Genomic DNA, 17,902 nt, shown 5'->3' with positions numbered 1-17,902 from the left:
CACCACAACCCCCTTTCAGGTAGTTGTAGAGAGTGATGAGGTCTCCCCTCAGCCTCCTCTTCTCCAGACTGAAACACCACCCCTAAACTGCAACCCCCTTGTACAACCTCCCAGAAGGAAGGCAGCTTGCAGCCCAAGGGCAGAGGAGCTGGCTTGGTCTGGGCATGTGGACTGGGAGGGCTATTCTTAGCACTGCTGCTCTGCCTGGGGAAAGGGGATACAACTCGCCATTCTGCACCATGGCACAACCAGTCTGCCTCAAGAAAAATCTGCTGGTACATGCAAGGACATCTCCCAGGCAGAGACAGGGTCTTTGAGAAGGGTGAAAACATCATTGTTGAGTACTTCCTGTGCTGCTGAGCAGAGCCCTAGACCAGTACATCTTTGCAGGATCCTCAAGATCAGAAATTGAGGTTTCTATCAATTCCTTTCCAACCTGAACAGCTCAAACTTAGCCTCTGAATGTGCATGTCCTGGCTCTGCACTGTCAGTAAAGTTTGGGCAAACTCCCCATTTTTCCCCACTGTCAACAGGAGGAGACAAAGGGGGGTGTGATGGCCTGGTAGGTGACATTAACAGGCAAGAATCCAAGCCCAGGGACATTGCATCAGCTTCATGTGATCATTCAACTGCTAGCCCCAAAGTAAAGTGTTTTTTCTTGCTGCAGTGCTGTCATCCCTCACTTTGTCATTAAGCTAAATGGTCCAACTCTTTGAGAAAAGTTTTTCCAACAACTTCATCACTGCAGTGACTTCTCCAAACCCTCTCCAACTGTGTAACCTTCTGCTAACACCTACACTGGACAGCAGAAGGGAGGGCATTCACAGGCAGGGAGCAGGGTTTCCCCTCTCCAGGAGCTCCGTAGGCTCTTCCTCAAGTCTGGCCATGTCAGAAGTTCTTGAGAGGTCACTAAAAAGAATAGGACCCTGGGAAAGTTTAGGGACCAGTTCATTTATCCTGTTCTCTGAAGGCCATCTGAGGATGATCTCAAGAGGTCTCTTTCAACCTAAATGACTTTGTGATTTTGTGACTTGTTACCAGAGTAAGAGCAGATGCTGGATCCTAGAACCTGCCTGGTTATCCACCAACCAAGAAAGATATGGAGGTACCAGAGATGTTTCAGGGAAGACCCATGTGCATGACCAAAGACTTTGAAACAAAGCCCAATCATAAAAGAGTAAGGACAGCTTAGGTTAAGGTGGCCTTAACCACAACCTGCAATTAGCAGCCCATTTTGTAAGACTGGGGATAATGAAACACCAGAACAGTTTCCTGAGGGTTGTCCCTGAGCCTACATCATGAACAACCTTTACAATTATTGGACACATCTCAGAAAGATTTGTCTTAGGTCAGATGGATCTACCCCAGGGTAGTTGACATGTTACACACAGTTGGGCCAAATGATCCCCAGTTTAAGGGCTAACAGAAGGGGTTCCAGACATGTCTGTTTGCACTTGTGTGGTGGGAGATCCAGAGCCCTTGGTGTCTAAAGGCTCAGGGAACTTCTGAGCAAGAAAAGAGACAGAGCAGCCAAGGGACTGTACAAAGCCTTTGTTCTCATTTCAGACCCTGACAGAGGAGCCGCATGTCAAGTCATAGGAAAGTGGCACGGTATAGTACTGTGCAGGTCAACAGCACCTTTCATCTGAGGATTGTAAAGCCTTTTCAAGACATCAGTTTGTTAAACCTCACAACACCCCTGTGAGGTAGGTATTATTACCCCCCATTTTACAGACGGGGGGAACTGAGGCACAGAGAAATGCAATGGCTTGGCCAAGGCCTTTGGGCAAGCCAATGACACAGGCAGGAGGTCTTCCTGCTCTTGTTCCCGGCTTGTGGCTCCTTCCCCCTTTGGACAGCAGAATGTTAGCAGCTCACAGAGCCACTGCTGGGCTTGCCCCATGAGCAGGGAACATGTAATGTTTATGGAGGGCTCCTGAGCCCCTTGAAAGCACCCTGGTAACCAGCTGCCACCAGCACTTCAGACATTAAACCATTTCCCAGACATCTTCTCCTTCCAGGTACGACCCCAGGATTGTCACTGTATTTCTTGTGCAATCAGGCAGGAGGCCAGGAGGAGCCTGAGAACTTGGATCCTTCATGGAAATGTCCCAGCACTGTATGGCACAGTCCAAACTGGAAACCACTTTTTTCTCATGGCAAATGTCTCCCCGGAGACAATGCCCAGCATTGAACTCTGGTGGCAATGGGTGGGGGGAGGGTCTCACCAGGCCTGGAGGAGAAGGAGGAGGTAGCTAGAAGGATATTACACGGCTTTTGCTGCCACTATCGTCAGCATCTTTCATCAGTGTTGGATGTTCACTTGACCCCAAGTCACCACATCCCAGCCCGTGTGCAATGTCAAGAAGAAACTAAAGCTGGGGGGTCAATTGGCCAGGAAGCAATGCCAGGAGCTGTGGTGGAGTCTCCATCATGGTAACCCCACCGCCAACCCACCCCAACCCTTAGTTATGTCATGGTACCAATTTCCCCTCTCCTCCCCCCACCACTACAGTTTTTGTGCTGAATACATATTCTGTCTTATAAAAATAGTCCTCTGGTATCAAAAGACAAATAAAACAAGAGAGGAAAAAAAAAGACCCCTGTCGCCAGCAGCAGTGCAAATCAGGAGAGCCAGCTCAGGAAGGATGGGCTTAAGGTGTCCTTGGTTTGTCACTTCTTCAAGGGGAAGGAGGTTGATTGGACTTTGATGGCTGGGACTGGCCTAGAGCGAGAAGAAAGAGAAAGAAGACAACTCATTTGAGTGCAGAGACCAAGCATCCACCACAACCATCCTTCAATAGCTCAGGGAAGATGGACCAGCTGCTGTCCAGGGACTGTCATGGTCACCCATGTCCTCTCTCAAAAATACAACCGCCAATTGTATCGCTTTGAGGTGTTTTCCTTTGGCATATCCTCAAAACCCTGATAGGACACAGAGTCTACCAAAGCATGTGGTGACACCGAGCAGTAACCAGCAGTGAGAACTGGGAGCCCATCAGCTGTGGCAGTGATGTCCCCCAAGGGGTTACTGCTCTTGGGATCCCAAGAACAGCCAAAGTGGTTCGTGCTCTACCAAGAGACATGACCAAATCAGCCAATCGGATATGGACCCTATAGTCCATCCTGGGAATTCATGAAATCTCTCACCTCATCCATCCAGGAAAGACAACAGTTCCCTGGCCCTCTCTTAGCATGTTGGCAGTGTCAAGTAACGAATACGGACCAGGACATGGGCACGTCCTACTCCCTGGCACAAGTTTGGCCCTGCCAGTCTACCCTTTCTGACACAGGCACCATTTCAAGGGAGGGTGGCCAGGGACTTGCTCTCAGTGGGCAGCAAGGACAAAACTACACTGTTTGGGGAAGGGAGCTGAGTTTGGCTGCCAGGATGTGCCAAGTCTTTCTCTTTTGGGACCACAGAACAGGCCTGTTTTATCTACTAGAAAACATGAGCTATAGGGATTGAGTTACACTGAGAAATTTTGGGGCGTATTCAGCCTCTTTGTGGTGGCAACTACAAAGGATAAGAACCTAAAATAGTGTAAGAGGGTCAAAGCAGTAATTAGCAAGGCAGACTGTCTGGGAACGAGGGCCAACTTCAGTCCAGCACAGTGCCTTCTCTCCATGGCTGGATACAGCCCACAAGCCTGGCTAGCAGGAGCAGATGCAAGCGCAGTCCCTTGAGGCTCCATTGACCCATATCCAGAGGATTTAGCAGTACAGCAAGAGTAGTAGTGATACTGTAAAGGACTTGGACTTAATCTCCTAACTCTAAACTGGAAAACCCGCATGCTCCGTTCCCTTGGACACAGGTGCCCAAGCCCTGCTGTTGCTGGGGTACCCAGAGGGGTTATATCCTGCTCATCTAGGAGCCTCTGGGAAGGTAAACGTTTAATCCCCAGTCTCCTGGTTCCCAGCCCAGTGTTTAACCAAAGGCCATGCCCCCACAAGCAGTCCCCATGGTCCTGCAATGTGTCTGCGACTCACCTTTGAGGTGGCATCGGCCTGCAGGGAGGAAAGATGAAAGACAGCATCAACGTCCACACCACCACTCCACTGTCCCCCAGCAGAACACCAACAGCTCCCTCCATGCTCTGGGATGGGAGCCCACAGGCACCCCCAAAGGATGGCATCTCCCTTAACCCATCAGGACTTTGCAAGACCCAAAGTCCCAACCTTGGTCACCGTTGGCCAACCTTGGCCAAACCCTGTGGGGTCCTGCCAGGTGGAGGCATGGTTGCAGACCCCGGGCACCTGCAGGTACCTTGCTCGGGTGGGCAGGCTTTCCTCCTGCACCATGCAGGAAGGAGCACGGGCACAGGATTGTTTATGCACGTAGCATCCCCATCTGGACAAATACTTTGGTTGCAGTTGCTCCCCAGGCAGCAGAATTTGGGACGTCTTCCCATTTCCTTCCTACCTTTTGCTGCTGCCCCCATATGCCCCATACCAAAGATCCACAATGTCCTACAGACCAGTTACCCCAAAGTTGGTGGCCTTTGAACTCCTCTGCAGCTCCAGCAGCGTGCACAGACCCACACACCCCAGAGCACAGAGCATTTCTCCTGCTCCTCAACAGCCTGGCCTGTACACACCAGCTATATCGGGGAGGAGCAGGAGAAACCCAGGTCACACTGAAGACACCACGAGGGGCAGACCAGAGCATACCACAATGACATTTGGGATGTCCCACCCAGACGTGACCCACAAGACCCCCCCATTGCATCCACCTGCAGGACCCCAGCAGTGGTGGGAGATAGCTCAACTCCTCTCTCAACTTACTTTAATGGCCTCGTGGGGTGGCTCATGGCACTTGTACCCGACACCTTGAAGTTGGTAGGAGGGACCATGACCAGCAGGGTCTGTCCATGTGCAGAAGGCAGCTCTTTGGCCAGAAGAGGACTTCCAGGCAGCGGTCGACGGGGGGGCTGGTGCTTTGGGACAACCTGGGATCACAAAGTGTATGGGGAGAGACAACATCCTTAGAAGAGCGTCCAATGACCTCCTACAAACCTCCATCCCCTGCTGCAGAGCTGACATGCTTCAAAGGACATCATAACAACACTCAAACTACCTTAAAATATTCTCATTATCTACTGAGCATTCTTCACCAGATTCATCTTTTAAGGTGGCATGACAGCTGCTTAATAGTGCCCAACCCAAAAGAGCCACAGGCGGCCAAAAACCAGGGAATTTCTATGAGTCTGGAAGAAAAGTACAGCCAACCAGCAAAGCTCACCAGCGGGGTCCTCACGGGGCTGCAGGGAAGAGGTTTCTTTGGAGGTGGCAGCTTAGCCTGGGAGACGACAGTTTTGGTGGGAACCATGGGCGATTTGCTGACTGGTGGAGGTGGCCTGGCAGGCTTGGGGTCTCTTGGGCGTGGAGGGATGGTGTGGGGAGCCGGGCGAAGAGGGTGGACAACGTTGACAGGCTGAGAGCCGGGCTGGTGAGCACTGGGTTTGGCGGGGAACGCAGCCCGTGTTGTCTGCAGGGACGAGAAAAGCAGAAGTACGGAGAAAATCCTTAGGTGTGTTTTCTTGGGTGCCGAAAAGCAGATGTCCCCTGAAGGTGTGGGTGCTAGGGAGTTGCAGGAGGAGCACTGGGTATTTATTCCACTTTCTGGGACCACTACTTTTACCATCCCGCCCAAAAGCTGAACATGTTTGCTCCTCGGTAACCATATGAGAGCACACAGGGACAAGAAAGGTGCTGGTCTCAGGAGATCTGGAGCAAGGCCAGCTCTGGTGAATCCATACCAGATTTCCACCAGACAGGAGACAACATCCCCTCAGCCCCGCTCTCAGCCACTGTGACCGTGCTCAAAAATGTAAATTCAGCCACGGGCTTACCCATCCCAAGGTCATCAGAGCTGACACAACCAGCAGCAGAAACATCTGCCTCCCCAAAGACCCAGCACAAAGTCACTAGTGGGATTGCACAGCCCCTGCTACGCTTTGCCATGGTGATGGGCAATTTCCCAGTGGATGCTCCTGGCAACTGCCGCATTCTTTTTCGGCAGGCAGAGCTCAACAGACTCACTTTTAGGAGGGATGTGTACTACCGACCAAGGGCTCACTGTGTAGACACAATGCAAAACCAGCACGGAGCACCAGTTCCTTGCCCAGTTGCTAGAGGTAGATGTGATCACCCACAAGTATCAAGTCCCAGGGAGGGAAAGCAAACCTGGAAGGTGAGTTATTACTTACTTTATTAGTGTGGCTGGATGTGGAAATGTTCCGTAAGGTGAAAGCAGCTTTGGGATGGCCACTCTTTGACTTCCGACCGATGGTTTTGCTCCTGGACAGGATCACAAACATAAATCACAGATGGCAAAATAAAGCAACCATTTTTGCAACAGCAGCCTCCCGAAATGCTGCACAACAGCGAGATCCTGTCTCCGTTAACAGAATATTAACAGACAGTCTTGCAGTGCTGGGTGAGCAGGGATGACAAGTCTGTCTTGAGATAATGAGGGTAATGAAGGAGGTTGTTTGGTTCTGGGCTTTTTGCTCAAATTATTGCAGGGGCTCTGAGGTATGTGTGTGTCTGTACCTGTACTGGGAGGGGAAATAATGAGAATATCTAAATTCAGTGCTACTTTAGAGCCCTTCCAGCTCTTGCAGCCCGCTAGGAGCAGATGGCAAGAAAGCTCCTTGGTACCAGGCCACCTTCGTCATCACCCTCTGGGCTTGTCCTGTCCAACTGATCATTCCTGTCCTCTGCTCAAGGGAGAGCTGAGAGCTTCAGATTGTCCCAGGAGAGAGCTCTTCCTATCTCAACCAGGTCTCATACCAGTTTGAAACAGAGCATGTGCACCACCAGCTCCCCCACAACCGTTCCTACCAGGCTGGATGTTGCCAGTGGCAAGAAAACAAGGTTTCAGAGTCTCACTGGGTCCTCAAGAGAGAAGGGATTTAGGATGCATCACCCACCTATACGTCTCCTGGCTCCTCCTCCTTATCTCCTTTATCCATTTATTCAGGAGCGAGTTCTCCCGCCGGTACCAGTAGATGCTCATCATCAGGGCCGGGGTGAAGAGCAGGAAGATGAGCAGAAGGGTTATTAAGATGGCTTTGTGATCTGGCAGGGAAAGCACAAAGATGAGTGCACGACTGGGAGAGCCAGCAGCCTCCAGCTTCACTCGATGGAAACGTCGGTCCTGTCTGCCCATTCCCGGCCACCCGGGCTAGAGACATCATTGCTGATCACACTTCCAAAAAGGGAGCAGTACCATTCAGCAGCCTCTGATAAAACTGTGTGGCCACCAAGCAACCAGAGCTGGACACAGGCTGTGAGTCCACCTGAACAGACCCAACCCAGCACATTTGGGAGCAGAGCTGTTGGCACCTTTATCGCCCCATCTCCCCCTCTCGTGGCATCGCTCCAGCCCCACCAGTGTCACAAGGCACCAGACGAGAAGTCGTGACTCACTATCGCGCTGCACAGGGCCACTGTCCACGCTGCCGCCCAAGCCCGGCTTCTCGCAGTATGGGGGAGCCCAGCCGGCATCGCAGTGGCAGTTCTTGTTGCTGTTGCAGACCTGCAGAGAGAGAAGGAGGGTTGGAGACCACGAGGGACGTATGGAAATGATGGTCCGTACGGTGGGGATGAGAGCAGATGGCCGACAGCAGGAGTCCGGGCTGAAGGAGCTTAACCCCTGCCAATATTCACCCCTTGAACATCACTTGTATCATGTCTGTGTTGTCCTCAAATGTGTGGTTGCAATGTACAGAGACATTTTCTTGCTGACACTTTCATTTCCCTGCTCTTTGCAGAAACCTTGAAGACAGGTATCTTATACCCTCAGTTTTCACACCGCTTGACTAGACGAGCCTGACGCCCTTAATACTTTGCGTTAGGCCAGAAGTTTGTTAAACATCTTCCCCTTGGGATCTTCCCACTACACCATAGCATTCTGGTTGCCTTAACTGATAAAGCCCTGCGTTCTGCACGGGTCAAGTCTTTGTAGCCCTTAAGCTTTGGACAATAGTGGCTCTTTCTACTCGCTGAACCATTTCCCTGCGTTTTTGCAGTCCCAATTGTGTTTCTAACTCTTGCTTTGCTCTCGGAGGAAACAGGCACCTGCTCTGAGTTCTAAAAGCTCTCCAGTTCAAACTGGACCCTGATCCAAATTTTGCAGATGGTCCTTACATCATGAATTATCTTCTTTCTCTAACTTGGACTTGGGTAAACAAAGATCTCAGCTCAGTCTCACCCATAGCTGATGCATGTGAGTTATGAAAAACAGATGCCCACTGTGTTGCAAGGCTCATCCCTGTGGGAGACACTTGGTTTTGCTTAAGAATCTGTGCTCATCTCAGGAGCATGCTGTAGGTCTCAGGCAATAACTCACCCCATGGCCGTTGCACCGGGAAACGCACTTTTCCAGCTCAAAAAGGGAGGCATTCTGGCACCGGCGATCTTTGCAAACCTGAGAGAGAGCCAAGAAGCTGAGGTTAGAGAAAGACCCGAGAGAGGGGGGACAGTGATCTTCTGGCTTCACAGATGGGGGTCCTCTGGAAGGATGTTGTCCATTGGAAAATGCAGGTTGCTTAAATCATATTGTTCCAGGTCAATGCATTTCACTCCAATTTTCAGCACAGCCCGAGAAACCTCTGCCATCCCCCATCCAGGATGGCTCAGCGGAAACCAGCCACCACCCTGACAACCCACCTGGTAGCTCCTGGAGAAGGCCTTTCCCACCTGGCCCTAAAAGGCAGGCACCAGCCAAAAAAAAAAAAAACCACTGGATTTCAAAACCAGCCATCCTTTCTCATGAAAATGTCAACATTTTGGCCTTCCATCCCAAACCGGGATGAAAATTTCACAATTAAAATGCCAAATAGCAAAGGCCATATCTCCCCAGCCAGCTCTCTCTGGCGTGCATTGCTGCTACCATGGGGTCGACCAGACTTCTGTCCTTCCTCAGCTGAGCTGACCTCTGTAAAGTACTTGGAGATGCAGGGGCTGTAAAAGAAACTAATGCTCAGTTAGCAGATTCTGTTTGGATCCGTCGTCTTGATTCCTAACACGGCTTTCCCCTGGGAAACAGTTTATTCATAGGAGGAAGCCTCGTCCATCAAGTCCTGGGGCGTGCAATTCTTGTTGGGGTTGCTCCGATATGCATTGAATCAGTAAAGAAGCATGGAGGCCAGAGAGAATAATTTGGTGGCCTACACACAAGCACCTGGTGATGTCTAGAAATGCCCCGGTTGAGATGTCATCAGGGGAATGTCTGCAAGCGTGGAGGAAACCACATCCCATGGCCTGTCTGTAACGTAGAGAAGAGCCAATGTCTACACTGGAGCTGGCACAAGAGCCAAGGAGCTGATCTCCTGCAGGAGACACCAGCCCTAGGAAGAGGTACTCACCATCCCATCTCCGCATTTCGTCCCCGTCATCACCAGCCCGGGGTCGGAGAGGTCTTCCTCATCGTCCTTCGCAGTGTACATGTAGGTGCCTCGGCACTTCACCTCCCGGCCATTGAAGCGGATGGTGGTGTCGATGGAGACAGTGTTGGTCCCCTGGGGCTTCTTAGCTGAGCTCTGGCACTGGATCTTGCCACACATAGCATCCCTAGGAGCAGGACACAGCCGAGGTGAGGGCAGGAGATGTGGGTACCTGCTGCTTCACCCTCCCTGCCCTGCTGCCTGCTGGCTCACCTCCCTCTGAATTTATGGCCATGGGAGGTTGTGATGGGAGAGGCTCAGCAGGTTCAGATAGGGCTTAGATAAATCATGGACAGCACAGAGAAATGCTGGAGGGAACAGGCAGGGGTGGTCCCTCTAACATCCCTGGTCTAACTGGGGATACTGGAGAGCACACGCTCCCTAAATAGCATCTCCTGCTGATGGTGTCTGATTTTCCCTTCAGGCTGGGCTGGGAGGTGATGTGTGGTGGGACAACCTCCCAGCAGTGACAGGGACTGAGCCCAGGAAGGACCCGGTGGCTTCCTCAGGTCCAAAACGGAGCTGGCCCGAGGGGTGACGCCAGGAGGTTGGGGTAGGACTCTGCCAGTCCCTTCGCAGGGGTGGGCAGTGGGGGGCTGCGGGTGTGGGAGGAGGAGATGGAGCACCCATGGCTGCCAGCGCTGCACCCACCTCTTGTCGCATTTCACGTAGCGCCCTTGGCTGTCCTTGCCGCAGTTGCCGTAGGTGTTGCCGGCCATGTTCACGTCCTGGAAACAGGCATCCGGGGCTGGCCAAGCGCCTGCAGGGAGGGAGGAAAGATCCCACCTGGGATGGGGAAAGCAGCCAGCAGGGAGAAATACCAAAACCGGGAGCAGCAGCTGGATGCTCATGGAGAAACACCGTGGAAAAGGCTCCTGGAGAGCTGCTGCTGCGGGTGCTGGGCCAAGAACAGCACAAGAGGGCTGAAATCCCCTTTCCTCTGGGGTCTAGCAGAGAATTTTGGCCCTGGGGGAGGATTCCCCCCTGTGTCTGCTGCAGCTCTCCTGGGGGCACCCACAGGTGCTGGCCCTGGGGGTGACAGCACCGCTGTGCAAATGGGGACCTCTGCGCCCTATACGGGGTGGGAGCAGTGGGGGGGTGCACATGGGTGCCAGCGGGGTGTTGGGAGTGTGGGTATGGGGGCTGTAGTGCACACAGGGGCAGGGTGCAGCGCGTGGCTGCGTATGGCCATATGTAGTGTGAGGTCGTATGCAACTGGGGGCCACAGCAGATGGCTGTGGAGTGTACGAGCGTACGAGCTATGGGCCGTATGCAGAGTGGGGGCCATACGTAGCGTGGCGGCTGTATGCAGTCTGTGGCCGCATACAGTATGTAGCCGTGTGAAGTGTGTAACCAGACAAAGGATCCGGCCAGATGCACTATGGAGGCTATGTACACCATAAGAGCCACATCACCTATGGGCCATATGCAGTATAGAGTCTGTGGGCAGTGTGAGGGCCATATGCAGAATATGGGCTAACTAAAGCGAGGAGGCCCTATACAGTCTACGCAGTGTATGAGCTGTATGCAGTGCTGGCGCCCTATATAGTGTATGGGCTGCACTACAGCATGGAGGTCACTTGCAGCATATGGAGTCATGTGCAGCATGGAGACCGTATGTAGCATGGAGATCATATGCAGCATGGGAGCTGTATGTAATATATGGGCTGTATGCAATTTGGGAGCCATAGGCAGTGGGTGGACAGGCACAGCAGAGGACCAGGCACCTCTGAGTGTGCATGCACAGCACCCCCAGCCCTCCATGCCAGCCGTATGGATGTTGACCCCAACCCTGGATGAGGACAGCACAACCCCTCCATCCACCACCCTCCGGCCCCGTGGCCAGGGGCCAAGGGGACCCCGCGTGCAGACACCGCGCTGAGACCCAACGTGGCTCCTGCTCCGGAGAGGGGTGGCAAGGAGGCAGGGCTGGGGCTGGTGGGACTCACCTGGTCCCCAGAGCTGGACGCACTGCTGGTGGTGGGTCATGCACATGCCATTGTTGCAGTAAGCCTCACCATAGGCACAGGATGAACCATCCAGCAGGTACACATTGGCTGGGCAGTAGGGCGAGGCACCCGTGCAGTATTCAGGGAGGTCGCAGGATCCCGCCGCTTCCCTGCAGATCGTCCCAGCCACCTTTAGCTGCCCCAGGAGGGGAGAGAAACATCAGCATTGACAGCAGCGAAGGGGCCAAGCCAGGATTGCTGCTGCCTCCCAGCAGAGCTTGGGGCCATAAACCATCTATAATGTCCCCTGTGCGACTATATGGGGCTGTCAAGGTATAAAGCCAGATTCCTGGGCTGGACCCCAGCCACAAAGCAGCCAGCAGAGACTCTCCTGCGGACGCAAGTTTACGCATAACCTCCTCATTTGGCACTGGCGGGGTTTGACCTTATGGACATGGAGCACACGAGTCCCAAGGGAATGGTGGGGGCCGTATCTCCCTGCTCAGCCCATGGGCGGGTGGGTGGGCATGGTGGGGGGCTTACCTTGCAGGCCTGGCAGCAGTCGCCGTGGGCACACTGGGCCCCCTCCTTCAGCGTGCAGTTGTGTGCATTGCAGCATGGGTTGGTACACTCCTGTGTGGGGAGAAGAAGAAGACACCACCATGGTCAGTGAGTCCATCCCTTCCCCACTGCTGCCCTCAGCCCCTTCTCCACCCATCACAGCATTGCTCTTCTCACTTTGACAATGGGGAAACTGAGGCACGGGGGGGGATGAGGAAAACCTGGGCACTCTGGGGCAAAATCAGGAAGAAAGCCAGGACCAGGTTAAATGGATTTAGGAAGGTGGGACTGGGAAGAGCCCGTGGGATGGAGTCCCTGTGGTGACCACCCTTTCCCTTGGAAATACCCCTCTCCCCGTGGTCCACGTCCTGCCACCCAGCAGCTGAGCTGAGCCGCAAAAAGCCTCTGTGAGAAAGCGATGCAGCACCCAGCACCGTACCTCCACCTCCCCGCAGTCACAGTCTTCTCCTTCCTCCAGAAAGCCGTTGCCACATTTCCGTCCCACCACCAGGTCCTTGGTGTCGGGCAGGTTGAAGAGACACATGCCACCGCCTTTCTGGAAGTAGTTCTCCAGCTGCCTCTTGCTGCAGGAGCTGAACACGCGAGGGAAGGGGTGTCTGCGCAGGGGACAGATGGGGAGGGATGGGAACCGGGGCGATCGGGACCAGGAGAAGGTGGGAAACCACAGTCAGAGCTGGGAAATAAGGACATGGGCAAACTGGCACAAACCCTTCCAAGAGCAGAAGCCACCATCAGCCAGATGCATCAAGACCACAAACATCCTCCACCCCAACTCACACAGCTGAGCATCAGCTTAACAACCAGGGGACACCACACTGAACCCAAAGATTTTCCAGAATGCGATGGGGTGGACAAGCAGAGCTGCTACATGCCACCCCCAGAGCATCAGCCCTCCAGCAAGAAACCCCTTGGAGATTGGAGACCCCCATGGTCTGAACCTCAAAGCCCAGGGAGCACCCATGCTTGCAGGCTCTGCCAGCTCGACACTGGTGTAGGTGTCACCTCCATGCCTCGGTCCCCTGCACCTGGGACACCGCAGACTCCCCCGTCCTAACCACAAGGCAGGTCCCCACAGCTGCAGTGACTATCTGCTCAGGATGTCTGCTAAATATGTGCCTGCTATCACTGAACCGCTGATGGGAAATACCCGTTTGGGGCTATTTCAATACCTCCGAGGCTGAGATGGAGAAAAATCCTCTAAAAACTTAAAGAAAAATGGGAAGGAAACACCAAAAAAACTCCTTATTAAATCATTCACAAGGCCTGAGCCGCACAAAAAAAAAATCAGAGCCTACAACATGTAAGGTCATTTCTCTAACAACCCAATTGCCCTTTCACATAGGGAGCTGGAGAGAAACAGTGATTCTCTAGAGAAGCTCTGAGCATGGTTCTTCCGTAATTTTGCACAAGTTTGTGGGTCTTTTCGTGCGATGTACTGAGAAGGAGGAAGCAGAGAGTAAGAGCTGTGCACCGCTCCCCGCTTCAGTGCTGGTTTCAATTCCTCTTACCACTGAAAAAAAGTTTTATTTCATATTAGGACATCTCATTTCTGAGATGACACAGAAGGCTTTTTCTAAAAGTATTTTTGAAGTCTGGGGGAAATCTCTTGAGCTGTAGGGAAAGCTGTAATTCCATGCAAGTTATGGGAGGCTGAGCAAGTAAATATACACAATAAGCTGGTACATGAATGTGCAAAGAGGGACAGGCTGAAGACAGTCAAAAGTGTGTTTCCTGCCCATGCGGGGAAAAAAATATTTCATCAAAAACAAGAAGGAAGAAATGTCACGGGGAGATGTCAGCTCAGAGAGCTTTGCCTGCGGGGATGAGCAGGGCCACAGCTGAGCTACAGCATCTGCTGCTGCTTTGCACAAGTACCTCCAGCTCCTACTAATAATTACTTAGTAGGACAACTAAACAAACAAGTGCACAACTGCCTGGTCCTGGAAAGCCGGTGCTTTTCCCCACTCCAATCCACCTAGGCAGAGACTAAACCCGGTGGGGTCAGCGCCGTGGTCTGACAGCCCTGAAAGCCACGAGAAAACAGCCTGGGGACACCCTGACACCGCGTCCTGGGTTTTGACTGTTGGTTATTAATCAGAAGAGCGGGTGGGTTCAAATAATGGGGAATAAACAGCTGCTTTTCTGTAGTGCAGGGAAATCTGGGATGACTGTGTTGTCGGGAGCTGGAAAACCCAACAGGAGAAGGACTTCTGAAAGTGGCACCAACCAGCTGAAATTCATACAGATCTGGGCCAAATTAAAGGGTAAAAGCACAGGAAAGCAAACCCTGGAAGGACACCGGAGGGCATGAAAGCTAATGACTGCCACTCCGGAGCATCCCGCATCCAGATTTAGTGGGGTTGGGATGACGGATGTGAGCTCATCCCACCCTAGACCCACGATGCCATGAGTCCCTGCCAGCATGACGGGGAACTGGGCACCCCTTGGCCCTCCGGTCTTACAATAAAGACTAATTTCATTGTGCTGAGGTGTGGGTTGGCACAGGAAAACGCCTGGATTCCTGTAATGTGGCTAACATAACATCCATATGCTTCCATCCCTGGCTCTTTCGGGATGGGGCTGCTACCCCTTTGCTACCCTCTGCTACCCCTCGGAGACCACCAGCCCTGCCTGCTCCTGGGCCCCGGGATGTGCTCGCTCCAGGGAATTGGGATGTGCAGGGCAAATGGAGGAGGGCAACCAGCCGGCTCCCCCTTTGCAACGGGGCACTGCATCCGCAACGGTGCCTTGCAGGGCAGGACCCACTCCCCAGCCCACCCAGCTGCAAACAGCACCCACAACCTGCCGGGGGGCTTAAGGGCTGCATCCCATCCCCACCGCTGCTTACCCGGTGGCCGCTGCCATGACACAGCCGCCTTGCTCCGGGGTGGCCTCCAGGCAGCAGCCCATGCTGTCATGGCTCATGCCGAAGTTGTGGCCGATTTCGTGGGCCATAGTGGCGGCTGCTCCGATGGGCTGCTCCGAGTGGTCCTGCATAGGGATGGGGGATGCGTCAGCACAGCAGCCAGGAGTGATGGAGAGGGGTTTTCCCGCAGCAGGACATGGGGTTGGGGTGATGGAGGGACGCAACATCCCTGGGATTGCAACTGGATCCCATGGCAGGGAGGGAGAGAGGGATGGAGGAGGATTCATGGCAGAAGTGGGCTTTGGTCTCACAGAAGTCCCACATGGGATTGTTGGGAAGCTCTTTTGCTGGAGCCAGCTGCTGAAAACCTGGGGCCTTGGAAGGCGCATCCCAAAAACCAGAAACCTTGGTGCCCCACACTACCACCTTGCCTAGGTGGTGGACCACCATCACCCCATCAGGAGGAGGATAAGAGTTATCTGGGGCAGAGAAGACCCTACAAAACCAGAGAACACAAGCAGGGAACCAGCAGAGTCTATTCAATCTGAGGGGCAGAAGCAACACAGGAGATCCCAACGCTGCTGCTAGCTGCAAGCTGGGGGGTGTACATGGGGCGGGAGGCCTTTCAACCAGCCCTTTCTCACCCTCCTTAGTACTTGGCCAACATCTGAGAGGGGTAAGGGGCTTCCAGCATCATCATTCGCTCTCAGACTGCATCCCAGGACCAGCCCCGGATGGCTGGTCCTCCAAGCCCGTGAAGAACCCCAGCAAGATAGGGTGACGATGGGGTCCCCCAGCCTGGGAGGAGCAGTGGGGACCCCCATACCCCTCTTACCACGCTGACACCTCCGGAGTTATCCGCACTGCACATCCCCTCCAGCGGGGCCATGCCGATGGTTGTCCCCCTGAACGTCTTCCCTCTGCCCGGAAAGGAGAATGGAGGGGCAGTTAGTAACCCCAGGAGTGGTTTGGAGACCCCGGTCTGAGCTCGGAGCCCCCTGCCCGATGTCCCCGGGTCCATAGGGGTGCTCACGTCAGCAGCTGGGCATTGTCGTGCTTCTTGCGCGACCTCAGTGCCTTCTTCCACTGCAGGAAGGACCAGAGCGTGGCGTTGGCATCGCTGGTGATGGCACACTGGTCCCGCTCCGTCCAAACCTCCAGGCCGATCAGGGCCACCTTGATATTCAGCGACCTGTAAAACTGCAGGGAGGGGACAGGGATGGAGGGGACAGAACTGGCATTCACTGTACATCCTCCATCACCGCCACGGCGTTTCAGCTGGTGGGTCTCCATGATTTACCTCCAGCTGGGTGACTCAGGGACACACGTGTCCCAAATCCACCTCTAAGCATGAGCTCTACAGGCACAGGCATGGCCACAGGAGCCAGTCAGGGTGGCACGATGCCATCCATCAGCTGACAACGCCTAAGCATGTCCCTGCTGATGTCAAGGATTCCAGCATTGATCCCCATCGCCACAGCAGGGCGAAGAGCCAGCACCCTCCTCACTGCTGCAGCTAACCGAGGGGTGGCAAAGCATTTTCCACCGCGTGCTCACATCTGCCACCTAAACTTCTAGCCCCAGTGACATGGAGACGGTCCCTGAGGGCCACCACCAGGCTGGCCCTAAGCTCAGGTGCTTTCACATGCACCGGGAATGATGGAGGTGGTGGCAGGTCCCTCTCACCGGCCATTACCTTGTCCACGTAGTTTGCAATTTCCACGATGCGCTGCTTGGTGTGGCCCAGGTTGAGGTTCTGGTTCCTGTACTGCAGAGAGACAGGGATGGGGAAGGGTCACCGGAGGAAGAGCAGGGAGGGAGACAGAGAGGGATCCCGGCTTCTCGGCAGGGGACCAGGTTTCTGCCCCCCGCAGCACTCACCAGTGTGTGATCAGCAACGATGAAGAGCTCCATGTACTTCATGGTCCTCCAGGCATCTCTCTTCGCCTGCGAGACAGACAGCAAGGCTCAGAGGAGTGAATGAGCGGGCAGCCCATGGCTCTGGGCACCTCAGGCTTCCCAGACACCTCAGAGCTGCTCAGGAAGGACAGCTGAGAGGGGAAACTGAGGCACGAGGCGACAAGAAAAATTGGAGTGGCTACAGTGCAATTCCCAATGCCACCTCACATCAAGTCCCACACGGTACGACGCAGCACTGGTACCCAAACCACACATCCTCCCTTTAAATCACAGAATCACAGAATCACTAAGGCTGGAAAAGACCTGTAAGATCACCCGGTGCAACCATCAACCCAACACCACCATGCCCACTAAACCATGTCCCATAGTGCCTCGTCCACACGTTCCTTGAACACCTCCAGTGATGGTGACTCCACCACTTCCCTGGGCAGCTTAAAAGGTGGGTGAGCTGCCCATGAACATCCCTCATCTGCCTGCGCAACCCTGCCCAGATGCCAGGGTGATGGGCACCCCGCCACAAGCTGCAGACATTTAGCAGGGGCGCAGACAGCCCCACTCCCAGCCCTCTGCCCCTCTGTGAGCGAAGGACCCCAAGATGGATTTACCCGATGATGCACTGGCTGGAAGAGCAGAGCAATGTCAGCGATGGTGCTCCCAAAATCGTCGCCATGGCCGCAGGTCCCACCTCGGATGGGCAGGTGCTCTGCTCGGTGGATGACGTGGTGGCCCAGCTCAGGGGTCCCCAGGGGTTTCAGGTAGTAGCTAGCGTTGCTGCTCAGCACTATCAGGCCCCTGGCAATGGAGAGCAGCCCCCGATGGCTCCTGTGGTGGTTCCACTCCGGCTCCCCCAGCCCCTGCTGAGGCCCCACAAACTCACTACACCTCAGCTTGGTCCGCACCCAGGGTGGGAGCAGAGACGAGAGATGGGTGTCTCTGTCAATACAGCCCTATAGCTAATATATCCTTAGCGTCACAACCTCCGTGCTAGTCAGACCACGTGGGATTGCAGCTGATGGTTGCTACAGGGCAAAGCTCAGTTTCAGGGTACCCGCTGTGGGGTGCGGGATCTTGCCTCCTCCAGAGATTAATTTCCTTGAAGGCAGTTCATGCTGCCAGAAAAACAGCCTCTACCC

The 17,902-nt window shown here is 54.1% G+C and overlaps 1 protein-coding gene across 1 annotated transcript in view; it reads right to left on the bottom strand.

The window, feature by feature from the left end:
- Positions 1-1,536: 1,536 nt before the first annotated feature.
- The window catches only part of ADAM33 (ADAM metallopeptidase domain 33), a 31,500-nt gene continuing 15,134 nt past the window's right edge, over positions 1,537-17,902 (bottom strand). Inside the window, exons 6-24 of the mRNA XM_059817856.1 lie at positions 17,375-17,561; positions 16,731-16,796; positions 16,546-16,617; positions 15,883-16,049; positions 15,685-15,769; positions 14,832-14,974; positions 12,402-12,579; positions 11,945-12,034; positions 11,402-11,597; positions 10,104-10,212; positions 9,375-9,579; positions 8,357-8,434; positions 7,435-7,543; positions 6,936-7,083; positions 6,210-6,300; positions 5,243-5,488; positions 4,786-4,949; positions 3,991-4,008; positions 1,537-2,725 (exon numbers count right to left, since the gene is read on the bottom strand). Of these exons, the coding sequence (XP_059673839.1) occupies positions 2,674-2,725; positions 3,991-4,008; positions 4,786-4,949; positions 5,243-5,488; positions 6,210-6,300; positions 6,936-7,083; positions 7,435-7,543; positions 8,357-8,434; positions 9,375-9,579; positions 10,104-10,212; positions 11,402-11,597; positions 11,945-12,034; positions 12,402-12,579; positions 14,832-14,974; positions 15,685-15,769; positions 15,883-16,049; positions 16,546-16,617; positions 16,731-16,796; positions 17,375-17,561 (2,404 nt within the window). The 3' untranslated portion in view covers positions 1,537-2,673. The remainder of the gene's footprint in view (positions 2,726-3,990; positions 4,009-4,785; positions 4,950-5,242; positions 5,489-6,209; positions 6,301-6,935; positions 7,084-7,434; positions 7,544-8,356; positions 8,435-9,374; positions 9,580-10,103; positions 10,213-11,401; positions 11,598-11,944; positions 12,035-12,401; positions 12,580-14,831; positions 14,975-15,684; positions 15,770-15,882; positions 16,050-16,545; positions 16,618-16,730; positions 16,797-17,374; positions 17,562-17,902) is intronic.

The sequence above is a fragment of the Gavia stellata genome, chromosome 5, assembly GCF_030936135.1.
Source record: "Gavia stellata isolate bGavSte3 chromosome 5, bGavSte3.hap2, whole genome shotgun sequence".
Lineage (NCBI taxonomy): Eukaryota > Metazoa > Chordata > Aves > Gaviiformes > Gaviidae > Gavia > Gavia stellata.
This window is presented reverse-complemented; position numbering and strand designations above follow the sequence as displayed.